Source organism: Macroventuria anomochaeta (genome assembly GCF_010093625.1).
Source record: "Macroventuria anomochaeta strain CBS 525.71 unplaced genomic scaffold BU25scaffold_4, whole genome shotgun sequence".
NCBI classification, from domain to species: domain Eukaryota; kingdom Fungi; phylum Ascomycota; class Dothideomycetes; order Pleosporales; family Didymellaceae; genus Macroventuria; species Macroventuria anomochaeta.
The window spans coordinates 1,140,459-1,160,136 of record NW_022985365.1 but is presented as its reverse complement, the minus strand read 5'-3'; the positions used below and the strand labels follow the sequence as shown (position 1 = coordinate 1,160,136).

The window sequence follows — 19,678 nt, the reverse complement described above, 5'->3', positions numbered from 1 at the left end:
TGGCCTCTGGCTTTCAAAAGCAGCAACATTCTTTCGCTATGTTCTCGTGTGGATCAAAACAGCGCATCTTATTCAAGCCCGAGCCTGAGAAGGCCTGGAACCTCGAGCCCCTGAACATTTGAGCTTTGCTGGGCAACAAGTACTTTGCATGAGACTCGCTCGGTTTTTGTGACCTGCTGAAGGGTTGGAAATACACACTATTCTCCCTTCTCCCCTTTATAATTCCAGTCGAGTTTCTTAACTTCCAGAACACAGATACTTGATCTGTATGTCTGTTCCTTTTTCTCTGCCTCCCAAACCCAGGTTATCCTTGCCCATGGGCGTCGCTGCATCCTTCTTTCTCATCGTACTCCATTACGCCTCCAGAACCAGCCAACATGGTACCAAATGTGCGTGTCGAGAAAGTCTCTACTATCCAGGATCTGACCATGATGTATTGAGACTTGTTCAGCCAGTCTTACTGACTGGGAGCGAAATCGTCTGGCTTTCGCAGGTCTGGCCCCACTCACGTTATCAACGAACTGGAAGAGCGCACGTGTAGGTTCTAGCTCCCAAGCTTCGTCGTAGCGATAAAGATCAACGGCAGCCAGATTCTCTTCAGAAGTCAGAGAAGACCCGGATTGACGATCAACTTACGTACCTTGTTGCGTATTGAGCGGAATGAGCTGTCGCCGAGCTTGTCGAAGTACTCATCCACATATTGGTATGGCAAGTCGCAACAGATGAAGGCGCAACTGCGACCTCTGACTGCGACATGACTTTTGAAGTGACTCTACATACCTGGCATGACCTTGACGCTGTTTGAAGGATGCATGGACGTCATTTTAGCGTGTATTCTGCAGTGTTGACCATGTTCATCAACGGCTGGAACTTCCTGGTCCAGGTTTATTACATCCCGTTGTTCTATCAGCTCGTGTATGGGTACTCTGCTGTTGAGTCCGGAGCTTTATTTCTGCCCATAAATCTCACGCAAAGTAAGTGTAGCCTAGCAGCCTTTTTTTCAGACACTAACTGTTTGGCAGCTTTCTTCAGCACATTATCCGGTCTCGTTGCGCACAAGACCGGACGCTACAAAGAGTGCCTCCTTGTGGGCTGGGCCGTACGGGCAGTCGGACTGGGTCTCATCTCAACGCTAGACAGTCCGTCGCTGGGGAAGCAGGTTGAGTACGGTCTGCTTGCAGGCCTCGGGCTCGGCAACACGTTGCAGCCGTCGCTCATCGCCGTGCAAGCTGGTGTCGAACGCAAGCACATGGCGGTCGTTACCTCTTTCCGGAACTTCATACGCAACCTTGGAGGCACCCTTGGACTGGCAATATCAGAGACGATCATCAACAATGCGATTCGCGCCACCCTTACACCATACGGACTGTTGAGACCAGAGATCCAACTACTCCTGGATTCGCCAGCAAGGTATCAAGAATCCACTGATGATCAGCGTATCAAGATGCTCCGACTGGCACTTTCATCGACCTATCAGAAGGGGTTCAGGATCGTCTTCATCGTGGGAGCGGTACTAGATGCGCTTGCATTTGTTGCTGCTTGGTTCCTGATGCCACAAGCTGAGCTGGCAAGACCTGTTGATGAGAAGTTGAAGGAAGAAGGGAAGTGATAGGATGCAGAGAAGAGCAAAAACAAGGAACAGGCCTGATGAGTAGTACCAACGTGTCCATCGCACAGAGTGAAGATAGCTCCCACAAGAGAACTATACTGTCACATAGTAGACATTCTCAGGTGTCCTCAGCATTAGCGTACGCCATGTTGGAGGATTGTGACGGATCTACATCGATCAGTTACAGCGTTCCTGTCGGCCGGGACTTGCCGAATGCATCCAATTGCGCGCTCTGTGATGCTCGCAAAACTTTCTCTTGACCACGAGCCTGAGTGAAAGTACCTAGGTACGTGCGAAGGCCAAGCAATTGACTAGGGATGTCCCTTTCTGACCTTGCCTGCCACTGCCGTCCAATCCGTCCGGTCCTCTCGAGCTAACGCCTCTCGCCTGACGCGCACTCTATGCGGTAGAACTGCGGTAGAACAACTCGCGAGCGCGAGCATCTATCATGTCGCAGAGCTCGTACCCAGCACCGCCTGATCAGGACGCGCCGCATCCTTACACGCCGCTCTACCCGCAGCACCCCAATGCGCAGCTGCTCGACGGCCAGCTGCAGCGGGGAGTGCCCTATCCTCCACCACCACCACCACCAGAGCCGGGCTACCACAAGCTCGAGAACATCAACGAGGTGCTGCAGGCGCAGGCCCTCCACGCGAACCATGCCCTGACCGACCAGCGCCCGGCACCGCCGCCGCCGCCGCCCAGGCAGGTGCAGATACCCTCAGTGCAGCAGCAACAGCAGCAGCATAACAACAAGCCCAACCGCCTGCGCAAGGCCTGCGACTCGTGCAGCATCCGCAAGGTCAAATGCGACGAATCTGGGCCGCCGTGTCGGGCCTGCTCGGCGCTGGAGATTCCATGCACCTTCGACCGTCCGAGCAGGAGACGAGGACCTCCTAACCGCCATGCTGAAGCCATCAAGAAGCGTCGCTTGGACGAGACAGACCCTGCTTCAGGGCATGCGTCGCCGCAGTCACCCACGAACGCCGCCCACGCGCTGGCCCAGCTGCAGTCGTCGAATCCTACACAGCTCTCCGCCGAGACCATATGCCCCCCCAACACCATGAATGCCTTGATCGACGACTTCTTCACATACGTCCATCCGCTGTGTCCCTTCCCACACGAACCATCGTTCCGAGAAGCGTGGGCTCGCCGTGAAGACTACTCGAATCCGTCCTTCCTCGCTCTGCTGGCGTCCATGATCGCCTGTCTTGTGTCTTCGTTCCCACGCAAGCCACGCCTGCATCTGAAGATACAGACTCGACATGAGTACCCTTCTCATCTGTCCCTGGTGGACAAGTGTCGTGAGGTATGCGCCCAGGCGCGAGGGCCTGGCTACCTCGATCGACCCTCCTTGAATGTATACGATGCGTGTACGAGTTACTTCCTGGGGTTGACGGGCGCGTATGTTTTCCAATGGCGCCAATTGCGACTATACTTCGCCGAATGCCTGACTATCATCCGTTCGCTAGGCCTACACAAGGCACATGAACAGGGCTACACACATCTTGGAGCTGTACCGAGCGCGTGGGGCTCAAATGGGCCAAACTTCGATGGCGCACGCGACTTCAAGCTGGACCATATCACTGAGCAGATTGGACGAAGGGTGTTCTGGACCGTCTTCGTTGGCGTACGGTAGGTTTTGGGCGCTCAAGGGAGTATGTGCATATGCTAATCATCGAGCAGGACGATACAGCAACTCGGTGCTTCGTTTGGAGAGCTAACAATTGCACCTGCGACACCCACTGAGCCCCTGCCGCCACTACCTGTCGAAGTGGACGATGTTCATATCTTTCCAGACGAGATACACGCTCAGCAACATGGTGTCGTTTCCCTCATCACAGGGTTCAACGTAAACGTCCGTATCTTCTTGTCGTACTCTTCACTCTCCACCGCCGAGATGGCGTTTGGCATGGACGAGGTCTTCGACTGGGATCGACAGCAGCGCATATTCGAGCAGAGCTTGCATCGCTGTAGGCAAATTCTCGAGAGTATACCAGATGTCCTCAAGGTACAGTCTAAAGCGGCACGTGACAACCTCGCGCAGCCGAAGCAGCCGTACTTTCCACCCTTGCCAGACTTCGACGGCATGCGTGATCCTGCATTGAACAGTTTTGCTTCTGCCGGAGCCCTGGATCTGCGTCGTTACGAGATCCAGAAGGCCAACGTGTATGCTAGTCACCTAGCCACGCGCTCCTACCTCGTGGAGAAGTACTTCATGCTTCAGGAGAAGGCCAACTCCAAAGCTCAGGGCAACATTCAGAGCTCCCCAAGCGTTCTGGCGACCGGATTGGACAGATTTGTATCAAGCTCCGCCGCAGACGCTGAAGCTCTGGAGAAGACGATGTCCGAGGAGCGAGAGCTTGTCGTCAAGGACCTACTGGTTGTGCTCGGCAGCATCGACATGGTCAATATGGAACCAAACGGCGATTCATTCGTAAGTATACTGCTTCACTTGCGAGATTCTGATTTCCTCTATCAAGCCGATGACCTCAACCTGTCTTGTCCGACTCACTTCATCTTGCGCGCACAAAGCTTCAGCCCGATCGCCAGCTTACGATTTGTTCCCACACAGACCCAAAAGATTCGCTCGATCGCCCGTACACTACTCGATGTACCGAAGGAGAGGAAAGGTAGTGTTGCTTTGCAGCATCAGGACTATCTGTACAAGTTCCTCGATATCTTAAGCAAGTTGGAACGGGTCAGTCCTGAAGCAAGCGACCCGTCAGCCAATGTGGACGAAGAGACGGAGCTAAGGCTATGGGCTGATCTGCGAGACCATCAGTTGAAGTTCCAAGAGCAAGGTGGAGTTTACGGGTTCGTCTGAAGTAAATGCAGAACTACCGTTGTTATTATACTGCCGCGAGGCCAATCGACGGCTCCTCAACGAGAGAACTGACTTTTATGCTAAGAATCAACATAATATCCTTAGACGTGCTCTCCAGCCTACTGTGTTTTCATGTTGACTGATCCATGACTGCCACCTTACCGGAAACACGCATGAATCGTTCCATTTCAGATGCTATGATTTGCTTCAATCATAGATACACACATCTCGTACAAAACCTCATAGACAGCAGGCCGCTCCTGCACTTCCAGTAATGTGCGGGCTCCGCACGGAAGTCCTGCTTCATGCAACGAGAAATCTCTTTACGCCAGGTCACATCCTTGATCGTACAAATCCACAGACAATCCCCTTCTACATCTATGGCACAACGACGACGCCCAGACTCCCTGCTTGCCCAACAACACTTCTTGCAATTCCCTCCAGGCTCAATCCCGAAAGTCTTGTCTCGCTGTGCTTAATCTTCGCAATCTCATAAACGTGCTTCAAGCTAACCGTCCCCACCGTCCCCTTCACCGCATTGCCAACCGTTGGGCTGCTAGTACTTGTCTTTCCCTTCTGCCCCTCATGGTTATTCATCGGCCCTGGTACATTTCCCGCGCCACGAATCTTACTCCTGGTCGGCGCAACGCCGGCAGCAGAAAGGAGGAGCGTTGCTGTGGGAGGCGTGCGTAGAGAGAAGTGGAAGGAGCGGTCGGGTCGGACGGTGATGCGTGCGGGTATCGGTGTGCCGGGGTTGTAGTGTGCTGTGCGCGCATTGAATTCCTGTGTATGTGTGTAAGTGGAGGTGTAGATATGGAGTTGGGGGGGGGGATTGGGTACTTTGCAGAAATCCATGCTCTTCACTCCCTTACTACCCAGCGCGGGACCGACGGGTGGCGAAGGTGATGCCTGGCCCGCGCCGACTATCAGTTTGACGATCTGGTCTTTTTGTATCGCTTTCTTCGCCATTGTGTATTGTTTATGATGGATGTCTAACTGCGTCTATGGAGAGCTTCGGAGGTCCGCAACGAAGAGGGGAGAAAAGTTTTTCCGACTTGATGTCAAAGTCGAGATGGAACGCTTGATTGTCCTTCAATACACTTCAGAGCTCGTCAATGGCTTTCATATATACTTCCGTACTCAACATGGCCCGGAAAGGTCGACTTAGGAAGATGGAGGTTTGTATAACAACCACGTGATAACGCGATTGCCAAGAAATGCACGACGCGACTGCCGCCTTCCGCCACCCGGTCGCGCCCGTCAACATTCTTACACCACGCTTGCTTCCCTTTGTCGTTGCACCTCGACCACACAATGTATGTTCCAACGTCTAGCAATACGCAATTGAATACTAACAGCGAATAGGCATCGTCCTAAGGCCCTCACAATGGGCGAGTGCACCCCCGCGAAGCCTGTTGTGCGTCTGTACGGCGGTACACCACAATCGACAGAACGCCTGCACAAGCCCTTCAAGTGCCCCGGGTCTGCAGTATCGACACGAGTATCAGAGAAGCCTGCCAGAAAGAGGCGGAAGGTCGATTACGCAGGAGCTGATGGCGAGAATGGTGACGATAAGCCCTACTCCAACGACGACCGATTAGCGCTCGCCACGCGCGACATCAATCGATTTCCAGTGTTCAAACCGAAGGATAAAGACACAGCGTTCAGAGCGAGGTTTACCATTCCTCTGCTGAACAAGGATACTACGTCATACAATGCCAATCGACCAGCGCCACTCCTGGGTATGCGGCAAGGCGCTGTATTCGTTGCGCGACCACTACACGATCCGAGTGGAGAATTTGCCATTGTTCTGTACGATCCCACAGTCGATGACAAACCTGCACCAAAGGAAGAGATAGTACCCAAGATGAGCCAGGAAGAGAAGAAAGAAATGGATACTCCAGTAGTGCACAAGAGTCTTGCGGAAATCCTTGGATTGAAGAAGAAGGTGGACGAGCAACGGCCACGAGTACCAGTTGTAATCGACCCAAGATTGGCCAAAGTCTTACGTCCGCATCAAGTTGAAGGTGTACGGTTTTTGTATCGAGCTACGACTGGCTTGATCGACTCGAAAGCAAACGGATGCATCATGGCAGATGAGATGGGTCTCGGCAAGACGTTGCAATGCATTGCTCTCATGTGGACACTGATCAAGCAGTCTCCTGATGCCGGCAAGTCGACGATCCAGAAGTGTGTAATCGCTTGCCCTTCCAGTCTCGTGAGGAATTGGGCAAATGAGCTGGTCAAGTGGTTAGGACCAGATGCTATTCACCCTTTCGCCATCGACGGCAAAGCCACAAAGGAGGAGCTTATTTCACAGATACGGCAGTGGTCTATCGCGTCCGGACGTGCCGTTGTTCGACCTGTCCTTATTGTCTCTTACGAAACGCTCCGCCTTTACGTTGACGAGTTTGGTCAGACCCCCATCGGCTTGTTACTCTGCGACGAGGGCCATCGACTGAAGAACGGAGAGAGTCAGACTTTTACAGCGCTGAATGGGCTCAACGTACAACGCCGCGTTATTCTTTCAGGTACCCCCATCCAGAACGACTTGTCCGAATACTTCGCTTTGCTGAACTTCGCGAACCCCAATTACCTTGGCACACGGGCGGACTTCCGCAAGCAGTTTGAGATTCCCATTCTGAGAGGTCGTGATGCCGATGGCACAGAGGAAGACCGGAACAAGGGTGACGAGCGTCTCAAAGAGCTTCTGACGCTAGTCAACAAGTTCATCATTCGACGTACCAACGACATTCTCTCGAAGTACCTGCCCGTTAAGTATGAACACGTGGTATTCTGCAACCTCGCACCATTTCAGAAGGATCTTTACAATCACTTCCTCCGGTCGCCGGATATCAAGATGTTGCTCAAGGGGACGGGTTCACAGCCTCTCAAGGCTATTGGTATGCTGAAGAAGCTCTGCAACCATCCTGACCTACTCGACCTTCCCCAAGATCTACCGGGCTGCGAGGACAAGCTTCCGGAAGACTTCGTACCTAAGGATGCTCGAGGGAGAGATCGCGATGTCAAGGTCTGGTACTCCGGCAAGATGCTAGTGCTCGATCGCATGCTTGCGCGCATCCGCGCCGAGACAAACGACAAAATCGTCCTCATCTCCAACTACACACAGACCCTCGACATCTTCGGCGCACTTTGTCGATCCCGAGGATATGGATGTCTGCGTCTCGATGGCACGATGAACGTCAGCAAGCGCCAGAAACTAGTCGACAAGTTCAACGACCCCGAGGGCCCCGAATTCGTCTTCCTCCTATCCTCCAAGGCCGGAGGATGCGGTCTCAACCTCATCGGCGCAAATCGCCTCGTGCTCTTCGATCCTGATTGGAATCCTGCTGCTGACCAGCAAGCACTTGCGCGAGTGTGGCGTGACGGGCAGAAGAAGGATTGTTTCGTCTACCGCTTCATGACCACCGGTACCATCGAGGAGAAGATCTTCCAGCGCCAGTCGCACAAGCAATCCCTCTCATCGTGCGTCGTCGACTCGGCGGAAGATGTCGAGCGCCATTTTAGTCTCGATTCGCTGCGCGAACTGTTCATGTACAGAGACAACACGACCAGCGATACGCACGATACGTTTAAGTGCAAGCGCTGTCGCAAGGAGGACGGGCGCCAGGTCATCAAGGCGCCGGCTATGTTGTATGGTGATACAAGTACGTGGAATCACTTTGTTAATGATGGGGAGTCCGGGCCGCTGGGGCAGATTCAGGATCTTTTGCTTAGACAGGAGACGGCGGAGGGGTGTAACGAGGTTAGCGCTGTGTTCCAGTATATCAGTCATTAGTTGGTAGATTTGAATAGCGGAGGTGTTTTGGGCGTTGGGTTGGCTTTGGTGACTTATGAGGGGTGGCATTGCACGGAAATATTTTGGATAAGGCGTTGTGTTATAGCGGTCTTTTGTATCACATTCAATACAGTGTTTGTGGGTTACTGTCAACCGCAGGGCCTACATGTTTGTATCTTCACTACTGCCTTCTCCAGGCGTCTCATCGGATAGTCGTGACGAGCGCTTAGTAGTGAGCAAGACGTGTCTCCATCCTTCTGCCCTTCGCAAGTACACAAATGGTGGTGGTGGTGGTCAATTAGGTTCGAATTGCGAAACGACGGGTATCTAGCTCAACAACACATTACTTTTCGCAATGCCAGCACACCGGGGAATAGTCTCTACGACGGCTATACCGCACTCTCATACATAGCTCTGAGCGATAACGCCATTGCCGCCGTTGACTGACGCCCTCTTCTCTCCAAAGCCGCGGTCCGCACCTCCCCTCACCGCACCCTCAGGAACCGGGTCATCATGCAGATCAAACAGCTGCGGGAACGGCTCGACATCCCCTCTCAACACGTTCTTCTTGAGGTACCACGGCAGTTTCTTGCTGTAGTATCCCGCAAATTCCCGATTACCGACATCGAACACGGTGTCGAGTTCCTCCAGGGTGAGGTTCTTGGTCTCAGGCAGCAGGAAGTAGCAGTATATCCAGCCAAAGAAGTTCCAGGCTGCGTACCATCCGAATGCTCCTTGCGGGGTGAAGGCGTCGACGAGCGCGGGCCAGGTCAAAGAGAGGATGAAATTGAAACCCCAGCATGTTGCGGTCGCGAAGGACATGCCGATGTCGCGAAGGTGCAGGGGGAACGCCTCCGCTGAGTAAGTAAACGGCACAGGCCCCTCACCGGGGGAGTACACAGCCATGAATGTGTATATGGCTGCGGCGATGGAGCCGAGGCGCTGCTGGGTGGGGCGCGGTGGCTCGCCGTCGACGGAGGGTAGCATGGGGAGATAGAAGGACATGCCACACCACAGCAGGCATATGCCCATGAGCGGGAAGGTGGTGAGGAGCAGGTTGCGCCGACCAAAGGTGTCGATTGTGTAGATTGCGGGGATGGCGAAGAGGAAGTTGGTTATTCCTGTGCCCATGCTGGTGAGCAGGGCTTCGGAGCGCGAGAAGCCGGCTTCTTGGAAGATGGAGGAGGAGTAGTATGCGATGACCTGTTGACGGTTGTGAGATGGGTTGGCTGAATTAAATAGGCTTTGGCGACTTACGCTAACACCGCAAAATTGCTGCATGAACATGACGAAGAAAGACGACTGTGCTGCACGGCGGTTGCGGCGCACAAAGAAGAACTCCTTCCAGAGCGACTTGCCGGCGCGCTCAGCTTGTTCGACTTCGAGGAGTTTATAGGCATAGTACATGTCGCGTGTAGCTTGGATCTCGTGGTTGCGGAGACGGCACAGCGCCTTGAACGCTTTGTCGAAATTCCCCTTCTCCATATACCATCTTGGACTCTACCATGGCAGATTAGCTATGGTGCCAACGTCATGCGTGTGAGTGACAACGTACCTCAGGACAGAAGTACACTTGAAGGCAGACAATCAGAGGAGGAATCGAAGTACTGGCCAGCATCCACCTCCATTGTGATCCCTCCCCGAGAATGGTTGTGTTTTGGAACGCCACAGAGACCACAAAACCCAACATGATGCCGAATGCGGTCCACATTTGCCACATCATCGTGAGGGCGCCACGAATAGTCTTAGGGGCGGACTCGGCGGCGTAAACAGGTGTTGTGGATGACTTTGCGCCAACTGCGAAGCCCAGCGCGAACCGAGAGAGCAGAAGGTTGACCCAGCTGGAGGATGTCAGTGACTGATTCGCCTTTCAAAGTTTGGGTGGACTTACCTATTGGCGGCGGCCATCCAGATACCGGTGATGAACGAAATGACACAGGAGATGAAGATGGTTCCACGGCGGCCAAAGTAATGGTTCAGAGGTGCGTTACTCCAGCAGCCGATGAGTGCTGAACAGAGGTATGGCGCACCATTCAACAGTCCTTGCAGCCAAACATCTTCAATGCCGAACTCGTCGAAGTAGAAAAGCTGGGCGCCGTTCACTGCAGTTTGATCCATGCCCTGGACAATGGCAGATCCAGCACAGAGCACGACAAGGAAGTACAGCATGAAGGGCTGCGACCATCGGTGTGCCTGCTCGTTTCTGAAGATGTTCTTCTCTTCCTCGGTCAATTGGCTGACATATTCGTATCCGTCGTCCCGTTGGCCCATTCGCGCAATGAGCGCACCTTTGCGGAAGGCATCTTGATGTTCGACCAGTCCTTTCTCAACACACCAAGCATCCACATCGGCGATGACTTGCTGTTCGCTCAGTCCAGCCAATGGATTGCGTAGCTTTGCAGCAACAGACGCTTGACGACCGCCTTGTTCCTGGTGGCCCGAGTTGGTAGCATTTTCTGTATGGTAGGCGGAGTTGAGGTCCGACTTGCTGCTATTGCCGGAAAGCGACATGTCCGTCTCGGTGGCCTCGATATCGGGGTTTCGTTTCGACATGTTGGGGCTGAGTGGTGCGCGTCTAAAACAGGATGCACACGATCTCCTGGTTTGCAGATCCTGAAGATGAACAGTGGTCTAGAAAGTAATCAACGACCGGCCATGGCACAACAACTGCCTATATATACGTGGGTCATGCGCCCCCCCCCCCCCCTTGCCCGCGCATTCAACCAAACTATGGGCCATCATCTCCGTGGGGTCTAGTGACTCCAGGCTCGCGTTCTCCACACCATTTCTTGGGTTGGCAGATGTAACCATGTGTGAGATCAGGCATCGGAGTGCCCATGCCAAGTAGTGAATTCGAAAATTGGCCTGTGAAAACACTCTCAGTCGATGTCATAGTGGATCCTCGTAGACTGTTGGCTTTGCTGGGCGGAGGATAGCATACACTTGGCGGCGGAATGCGAGGGCGGACATTAGCGTGCGATTTGGAGCCAAGAGCGTTCGTGAATGGAGGGTCTGAAGGTTCGGCTGCAAGTGGACCATTTATATAAGTTCAGAGCAGAGAATTGGCGCTTACAAGGACTGTTGAAGGAACGGTCGATGACGGTGGTGGTGTTCTCTTGGCTTTGCGGCTCTTGGACGGCCACTGGTGCGGGCTTGTCCGCTGGGCGAATGAAGATCGATGCTCCAAAAGGCAATCCGAGATCACGTGTCGGTACCAGCATCCGACCGCCAAGTATAACAGCACGCGACGTTGCCATGGCTGGATCATTGTGTGGAGAGTTCTGCGTCGCCACAGGTTGTGCGGCATCCGTGGGGGAGATCTGAACGGTCGACGGCTCGCCCGTTGCGGCGGTACAACACCACGCGACACAGCGCGCGAAGTGTTCAACTCCAGTAAGAAGCCCTGGAGATATGTAGGAACGGAGAGTGCAGCAGCCTCTCGAGGCATGTACAGCATAAGCGGTCCTCGACCCAGTCTAGGAAGCCTCCCACCTGAAACGCAGATGATTGATACCCAGCGCGCTTAGGCCCTGGGAGACCAAGCGCAGGATCAAAAATGTCTCTCGATATCCATGAGTGAGTGGAATCTTAATGTGTCGCTCCCTGTCCCCTAGGCGGTGGTGTTAAGTCACGGCCAACGGGTTTTGCCGTAGATGTGGTGCGGCCATGGCTGGTCTTTCAAGTTACAGAAGAAGCCGGCTGTAACACACAGAAATCATAAGAGACTTCATCAAATTGCAGATGGTCTGCAGATTGGCACTGAGTACCTGTCATTATTTGAGGACTACGAGCTGGTCTCCGGCTTTTTTCCGCTACTCGAGAGCTGATTTCAACGCGTATAGTCCAGCTGCAAACATGTGCGGCTGGTGAACGCTTGTGCAGATCATGCGTAGTGTGACATCCAGCCACATGGGAGATGGTCCAATAGTCTGTGTAAGCTTGCAAAGCTTGACTAGAGCTTCCTGCGCGGTTTAAATGAAATAGTTCGTGTTGGCAGGATACCATTTTGCAGAACGACGAGCGAAGGATGCTGCGATGACTTTCGTTCGTGTGTGGTGTACGATTGACGAAGACTGACCAGCCAGTGTTTCCTCAGTGTAGGAGGTCGCACAGTCGGTAGAAACCGTGACCAAGGGTGTCGTCGATTGAAATTTTCGGCCAAGTCTGCAGCATCCTGCTTCGAACGATTTAGCAGACTCAACTGAGAGGATCCTTTCTGTTGGCATTGACATGGCGTTCCAGCCGAACAAATTCGAATCGCCTGAAACCGTTGCTCAGACCAACGCGGACGTCTCGTAGCAAGCGTCATCGCTTTGCATTGATGTGCAGAGCTCTCGGTGTTGTCGTGCGGTTGTCGGGCCTCACCGGATTTCTCGGAAGACGATCCCTAGAAGCGCAAGTCAGCTGACGATCCTTCATGGAACTACCCTGCCTGGTTCACCACCGCCATGTGTTGTAATGCGGAGTGTACAACACATCAACTTCGCCGTAATGTCGAAAGAGGACTTGATGATATTCGAGAATCGAATGCTTGACGCCTGTTGTCGGCTATCTGATATATGTGGATGCAGCCCTTGAATAGGCGCAGACTGAAATCCATGAAAAAGCCATCCCAGCTGTTAAAGACGCGAATCCCTAAGTTCGGCAATGCATGTGTCGTTCGTAAACGTGTCATGACCTCCTAAACGCCAACCCTTATAACCGACTTCCAGAGTCCCTTGATGGAGAGCTTGACGCTGTACCAGTCGCGATCGCGGCAGGCCGGCGTCGAGATGTCCTTCGAGGGGGTCTTGGAGCGCTCCGAACTTGTCGAACTCGTCGTGGAGGACCGTGGGTCGCCGCCGCGGTCCGATGAATGCTTCGAGTGTACGCTATCAGTCTTGAGGCCCGCAGGATTCTTATTACTAATTCGCTCGCGCGAGTTCACCGTTTCCTGGGGCCTCTCCTCATGCTAATCGATACCGTGCTGCTGCTTGAGCTTTTCTAAGTTCTCCTGGCGCTCGGCGAGATCATTTGCGGCCTTGATCATCTTGTCTGGCTGGTGATATAATACTGCACTCGTCAGCTCCTGGAGGGATGGAGGAGTTGGCACTGGTAGACGTACCGACGAGATAACGGTTTTGGAAGTTGAAGCCGTTCAGCTTGTCGCAAGCTGACTTTGCGTCTATTACGTCCTCATAGACAACGAATGCGGTGCCCTTGGTGTTGTTGGCGATACCCTGGCGGATTTGGCTGGCGATACATCAGCATGGTGCGCCTGGGGGAGAGGCCTGACAGGCGAGAAAGAGACCTACCGCACCGGGCCGAACTTGCCAAAGAGGTCAAAAAGCTCCTCTGGAGTGACGTTGAAGCTGCCATAGATTAGTGGAAAATTCCAGGAATACACCAAGACGACTCACCTCAGGTTCTTTACGAAGAGAGCTCTGTACAGCAAGGCTAGGTTAGCGGAGGTCGTGTGAACAGGTCGTCACATGCATGCGACAGCGAGAGACTCGCCGAGCAGGCAGGGCGGGAGAGGCGGACTCACCGATTGACTTCGGGGGCAAGCTTTCCACCGCGACTCATACTTTGGCTACTGTGGTGGACTGTTCAGAGAGGACGTGTGGGTGCACGGTCAGAAGAACGGCGTGGGGTGGGACGAAGTAGTGAGAACACGCGGGTAGCAGATGAGGCGCTTAAGCCAAGACTGCGGGCCGTGCACGTGACCGGCGACTTGGGGATGGCGCGCGAGAGGGCGTTGGAGGGAGACAAACAAGCAGGGAGGAGGCCAAGTTGGATGAGAGGCTATTGTTGAGTTGAGAAGCTACAGTAGAGCTGGGAAGCCATGGGAAGGCTCCCGTGCAGCCCAAGAAGCATATCGCGGTGCAGACAACTGTTCGAAGCTGGGCTGCCGGTGCGCCCCCATGGCAGAGAGGTGCACCGCTGCACCAGTCGGAGACGTCTGCGGCAGCGAATGAGGGCCTGACTCCCGGGAGTGCTCCAACGTCGTCCAGCGCAGCCACAACACACGGGTACCATCGCCGACGTGCACACGCTTCCTGCCTCTGTCCGCGCAAGTCGTTCATTGCGACCTGCGTTTGCTCTCCTGCGCAGCATCTCCGCTGCGTCGGTTCGGTGCATTGCTGTGCCCGGCGGCCGTTGCATGGTTGGAGCCATTGCAGTATCCCCACATCTCAAAACCTCCGCCATCATTTCTACCTCCCCCAGCACCACCCACCCGCCGCACCGCGCCCACGCTCATTCAGCGCTTGCTCTGCGCCCGCCTTGCTTCGCCAAAGGACATGCTTGCGCCCGCCAGCCCCGCCCTCCCGCACCGCGCAGCAGCTCCATAGCTTCGACGACCCGAGACGCTACTAGTAGTGGACCGAGGACGCACCTCCGAAACGCCTCCCACCGCCCCCCCCCTTCGCGCAACCACCGACCATGCGCAGGATAACCTCGTTCAAGCCGCAGTGCAGGCAGGCGGCGACGCGCTCAGCGACGCCTCCGCCGCCGTCCTACGAGCCTCTGTCGCCCGCGCTGCAGCCGACGGCGTCCGTCGCAGCAAACCCCGCGGACGGCTACCGCGACGACGCCGCACCGCACCACAGACACCCCAATGGCGCTCAGAAGCACTCCTATGCTGCCCCAGGGAGCAGCCGCACGCTGGGCCAGCACGGTGTGCCGCCAGCGCCGAGGGAACACCGGCCGCAGCGCGCCGCGGCTCTCCCTCCTCCGCAACCACTCCCGCACTACGCCTGGACGCCGGGCTCGCCCATCGAGGCCCTCGCAGACGCTGCCGCTACCTCACAGCGCACCAGCCCCGCCTACGTCGAGCACGCGCGCCGCGCCTCATACGCCGCCACCTCGCCCACCACCCTCCCCCATCTGGTTGGCGAACGCGCCCCGAAGCACGCCTATCCCAGAGACCCAGCACACACATACGACGAGCGGCCGGCCAAGAGGGCATGCTCGGAGTTCTACAGTGCCCCCTCTCCCACGTACGCGCAGCAGCACTCTCGGCCGGCCACGAGTCACAACCCGGGCTGGTCCTACAACGTCGAGCACATGGTAGACACGGGTATGCGCATGCATCGGGACAGTAGAGCAGGCGCGCCAAAGCAGGAGCACAACCCAGACAAGCGGCTCTCGGACGCGCAATTGCTGCTCGACTTCTTCCAGGTGTCCGCCCATACCGCACAGACGCCGCCCTCGACAGCAAAGCGGCTGAGCATATCACAGGTCGCGCCCGCCTATCCCGCACAGTACCCTCCGCAACCCTCTCCGCAACGCTCTCCCCATCACGCACAGCATCCACCTGTGCCAGCAAGTCCGCGTGCTGCCCCCTCGCAGCAGCCTGTTCACCATGCTCAGCACCCACGTCCCTCCTCGGACGTCGCGCACGTTCCAGAACCGCCCTCGCTTCCCGCTGACGTTACGTTGCCTGCGCCGGCCGTCCAGGCACGCACGCTCCCGGAAGACGGCCCCGCCGCGCAGCCTCCACCTCCAACATCCAGCACCGCCAGCGCCGAAGACGCGAAACCCAAAAAGCACCAGGGCTGGCCCAAGGGCAAGCCGCGGGGGCCGCGCAATACCCCGTCCAGCAGCAAGCGGAAAAAGGCAACGCCAAAGCCTACAGTTGCCTCTTCGACAAGCACTAAAAGCGCTGCCGATCAGGTCCAATCGCCGCTGGGCAATGGCAGGGCTGCAACCGCAAATGCGTCTACTTCGTCGTCCTCCCATGTCACGCCACCGTCGGATCAGCCGTTGGGAGCCCGCCGTCATTCTTTCTCGGATTCTTTTTTAGTGCTGCCGACCACTGATTTGCCTTCTGAAGCCGTGCGCGCCCAGTCTGTCCCACTCCAGACCTTTCTTAGCACAGCACCACCGACCGCTGGACGCAGCCAGCGTACCAAAGCTCAGCAGGTTGCGGAGCCAGATCTCATTTGCGCCTCGTGCCAGTCTTCTGACTCGGAGGTTAAGTTTGGTGATGGCGAGCAGTGGATCGGTTGCGATGGCTGTAAAGAGTGGTACCACTATGCATGCGCTGGGTTCAACAGCGAGCGCGAGGTGCGGGATGTTAACAAGTTCTACTGCGAACCGTGTAGACCCAAGTTTGGTCAAACAACGAGTAGGTCTACCGACGCATATTGGAGTACTAAGTCTGACCTGGCCCAGAGGTTCGCAAATCTGTCAGAGCCCACGCTACCGTTGATTACGCCGGCTTGAACCAGGGCGTCCTGAGGACATCTGACGACAACCCCGAGCATCACTACATCGCCGCGTTCAAAAGTGGAGACATTGAGTTCACGCCAGAAACGTTTGCGCGCATGCCGCCTGAGCTGGTCTCGGCCGACTTTCTGGAGAAGAGCAATGGCTTCCGAGAGCCAATCCTCATTCCCGGGGCCCTCAACCCTCGACCTTGGTCGTCATCCAACGCGACTTCTAGGCCCGCCACGTCCATGGAACAGCCTCGGCAAACGCACGATGAGCCAGACTCTCATTTCGAATACGAAACGACCGCCGACGACGGACAAGACAAGCTGGACATGGTCATACCGCAAGGCTTGACGGTTCGTCGCGTCGCCGAACTCTATGGACCGAATGAGACCGTACCTGTCATCGATGTCAAGGCGCAAGAAGGCGAGGCCAAGAAGTGGACCATGTCCAAGTGGGCAGACTACTACGAACAACAAGGCGAGAAGCCCGTACGAAACGTCATCAGTCTGGAAGTGTCGCGGAGCCGGCTTGGAAAGTTGATCCGGCGGCCAAAGGTTGTGCGAGACATGGACTTGCAAGACTCCATCTGGCCAGAGGACGACAAATTTGCGCCCCCAGCTGTGCAGTTCTATTGTCTCATGTCTGTCGCGGACTGCTTTACAGACTTCCACATCGACTTTGGCGGTTCGTCTGTCTACTATCACATCGTGAAGGGAAGGAAGGTTTTCTTCTTCATACCGCCAACGAAGCAGAACATGAAGAAGTATGAAGACTGGTGCCTTTCACCTAACCAGGGGCACGACTGGCTTGGCAAGCAGGTCAAAGATTGTTACCGAGTGGACCTGTACCCAGGAGACACGATGCTGATCCCCTCTGGCTGGATTCACGCCGTCTGGACGCCCGAGGACAGTCTGGTCATCGGCGGCAACTTTCTGACTCGCATACACTATGGCATGCAGCTCCAGGTTCTGGAAGTTGAGAAAAACACCAAGGTGGCCCAGATGTTCCGTTACCCATTCTTTCAGAAGATTATGTGGTTGACGGTCATCAAGTACCTCGAGGAGGATCCAGTGCCCAAGCCAGTGCAAGAGCTCTTGCAGAAGGGCGAACAGTTCAGACGTGACACCCCTATCTGGTGCGAGCCCGACAAGTTTGGCCACAACTCGCATCTGGGCTCAGCAAATTACAACAGGCGGTACTACCCTAAGCATGAGCTCGAGGGTCTCGTGGATGTTCTGAGCTACATCCACAGAACTGTCATGATATCGTTGGAAAAGATCGAGGTACCACAAAAGACACGCAATGCGGTCACCAGATCGATACCAAAGGGCCACGGTGATCCGGTTGCCCTAGAGCGCCACTTCGCGATGTGGATCGCCTGGAAACGTGGGAACGAGATCATTCCAGCTTGGGCTGTCTCCGATGTTGCACCGCTACCCGGGACAGTAGAAGTCACTGAAAAGAAACCGAGCGTTCCTCCGGTCAAGAAGGTCGAACGAGACCCGCGACCGGAACTCCCGAAAGCGCCGGCGGAGAGACTGCCAGACCCAATCAGAACATACGACGTATCGCCGCCAAACGTTGTCGATGCCAGTTCTATGGTCGAGCCTGTCACACCCTCCTCCGCTGCACCTATGACCGGCTTTCTTCGTCCAAGCGCGAACAATCCGCATATAACTACCCCAAAAACATCTCAGCTCGGACCAAAGAGGGTCGCGTGCGATGCTTGCCGAAAGAGAAGGATCAGGTGCAAACACAAGGACGAGCTTGTAGACTCGTCAAAGCCTGGCATGCATACGATCGACCTCTCTGGGTCTTACGGCATCTCCGTCAAGCGTCGCCTCAGCGACCACTCCATCGTCGAAGGTCATGCCGCAACTGTGGCTGGTCCCGTCAACGGAGGTCCCATCATGGCCGATGTGAATGGCGACCCTTACGCGCTGAAGTCTGGTCGTGTGAAGGCGTGTGCCGACTGTCGCAAGAGCAAGGTATGTTTTCTTAACACGATCAGCAGCACCAAAGCTAACATCTCCAGCGCCGTTGCATACACGACGAATACGGCAACGTTGATCCTATCAAGGCAAACGAGGTTCCTGTTCCCAGGGGATCTGCAGCAAAGCGACGACGTGTCAGCGAAGAGGATTCAGCTGCCATGTCCAAGAGGATGAAGCAGGAGTCGTCCATGGACGATGGAGGTTTCGGCAATGGGGATATGCATCACCCGCGTCACTCTCTACCGCACCAGTTCAACGTTGGCGGTTCGCTGCTCCAGGACATTGCGTATTCTGCTCAGCAGGCTCTGAACCAGCGACCAGAAGAGGAGCTCATGCCCATCGATCCAGCACTCCAGGGATACGCTAACGATGATTACTCTTCTGCCAGTATGGCGCCCTCCTATCCACCAATGGGCGACATGATCATGTCTTCGATCGAGCAGCAGCATGGCAATCATGAGCTAATGGATGGTGTTCAGTACCCAGACACGAATGGTCAACAGCAAGGGCCCAGCATTGAGCCACTCACGCCCGGACCACCAGCCTATCACGAACATGCGCACCACGAGAATGGGCATCACCAAATGAACGGTTACGTGCCCTACCCCCCGGCTCAGCATGATGCAGTCCCTCCGCTTTCCTCTCCCGTCTCGCCAAGACATGCGCGGGCTATGTCACCAACCTCACCCACCACTCACAACCACAACATGTTCACCACTGGATCCGACTTCATTCCTCCAGTCACGCCCACCGCTCCCCACCGCGCTGCACCCTCTTCGAGCCACAAGTCTGGCCAGCGCCATAGCCGCACGCCAAAGTCAACTCCGGGCGGCGGCCGCCGCCGCGACAGCAAAGACAGCATCAAGCTCGAGCAGGGCCTGACCATGGCAATGACGCTCGGCATGGGCATCAACCTGGACTTCATCGACCCCAACCTCGACCAAGCCAGTCGTGACCTCATCAAGCAGCTGCAAGCCGAGGAACATGGCCTGCGGCGGCGCAGTCGAGGGGAGACGTCGGCAGCTTCACCATCGCATCCGCCCGCGCAAGTCACGCCGACACGGGCGCAGGCTGGCGTCTGAGCATTCGCTTCCCATCTGTTTTTTTTTGTTTTTTTTTTCCTTCATGCATCTCATCATTTACCTTGGCGTTTTGGGAGAGGACAGCATCAGGCGCACCACGGAAGTACTTGTCAGGTTGCTTATACCCATGCACTGGGATAGTGTATATTGCACCGATGTCTTACTTTC

At 55.4% G+C, this 19,678-nt stretch overlaps 7 protein-coding genes across 7 annotated transcripts; 4 read left to right on the top strand and 3 right to left on the bottom strand.

Moving 5' to 3' along the window:
* The first annotated feature begins 654 nt into the window (after positions 1-654).
* On the top strand, positions 655-1,772 carry BU25DRAFT_196631 (MFS general substrate transporter). Its single transcript, XM_033701054.1, has one exon. The coding sequence runs from the start codon at positions 809-811 to the stop codon at positions 1,607-1,609; it is 801 nt and encodes a 266-aa protein (XP_033565966.1). The 5' UTR covers positions 655-808; the 3' UTR covers positions 1,610-1,772.
* Positions 1,773-1,885: 113 nt separating this feature from the next.
* On the top strand, positions 1,886-4,521 carry BU25DRAFT_407415 (uncharacterized protein). The gene is made up of 2 exons (XM_033705527.1): positions 1,886-3,244; positions 3,296-4,521. Exons 1-2 carry the CDS (start codon positions 2,058-2,060, stop codon positions 4,434-4,436), a joined length of 2,328 nt encoding a protein of 775 aa, XP_033565965.1. The 5' UTR covers positions 1,886-2,057; the 3' UTR covers positions 4,437-4,521.
* Positions 4,522-4,588: 67 nt separating this feature from the next.
* BU25DRAFT_385391 (ribosomal protein L11) lies at positions 4,589-5,444 on the bottom strand. The gene is made up of 2 exons (XM_033704365.1): positions 5,277-5,444; positions 4,589-5,219 (listed from the first exon to the last, which is right to left on the bottom strand). The coding sequence occupies exons 1-2, from the start codon at positions 5,403-5,405 to the stop codon at positions 4,815-4,817; spliced, it is 534 nt and encodes a 177-aa protein (XP_033565964.1). The 5' UTR covers positions 5,406-5,444; the 3' UTR covers positions 4,589-4,814.
* A 253-nt stretch (positions 5,445-5,697) lies between these two features.
* BU25DRAFT_407412 (uncharacterized protein) lies at positions 5,698-8,352 on the top strand. The gene is made up of 2 exons (XM_033705526.1): positions 5,698-5,752; positions 5,802-8,352. Coding segments are annotated over exons 1-2 (2,436 nt in total). The 5' UTR covers positions 5,698-5,750; the 3' UTR covers positions 8,236-8,352.
* Positions 8,353-8,555: 203 nt separating this feature from the next.
* Positions 8,556-10,888, bottom strand: BU25DRAFT_407411 (MFS sugar transporter-like protein). Its single transcript, XM_033705525.1, has 4 exons — positions 10,127-10,888; positions 9,791-10,076; positions 9,493-9,735; positions 8,556-9,438 (listed from the first exon to the last, which is right to left on the bottom strand). The coding sequence occupies exons 1-4, from the start codon at positions 10,786-10,788 to the stop codon at positions 8,638-8,640; spliced, it is 1,992 nt and encodes a 663-aa protein (XP_033565962.1). The 5' UTR covers positions 10,789-10,888; the 3' UTR covers positions 8,556-8,637.
* Positions 10,889-13,048: 2,160 nt separating this feature from the next.
* On the bottom strand, positions 13,049-13,886 carry BU25DRAFT_196522 (RNA-binding domain-containing protein). The gene is made up of 5 exons (XM_033701053.1): positions 13,763-13,886; positions 13,635-13,658; positions 13,530-13,586; positions 13,340-13,467; positions 13,049-13,287 (listed from the first exon to the last, which is right to left on the bottom strand). Exons 1-5 carry the CDS (start codon positions 13,798-13,800, stop codon positions 13,187-13,189), a joined length of 348 nt encoding a protein of 115 aa, XP_033565961.1. The 5' UTR covers positions 13,801-13,886; the 3' UTR covers positions 13,049-13,186.
* A 772-nt stretch (positions 13,887-14,658) lies between these two features.
* BU25DRAFT_332979 (uncharacterized protein) lies at positions 14,659-19,510 on the top strand (the record flags this gene model as incomplete). The annotated part of the gene is made up of 4 exons (XM_033702465.1): positions 14,659-14,772; positions 14,929-16,345; positions 16,393-18,422; positions 18,470-19,510. The coding sequence occupies 4 exons, from the start codon at positions 14,659-14,661 to the stop codon at positions 19,508-19,510; spliced, it is 4,602 nt and encodes a 1,533-aa protein (XP_033565960.1).
* Between the last annotated feature and the right edge of the window lie 168 nt (positions 19,511-19,678).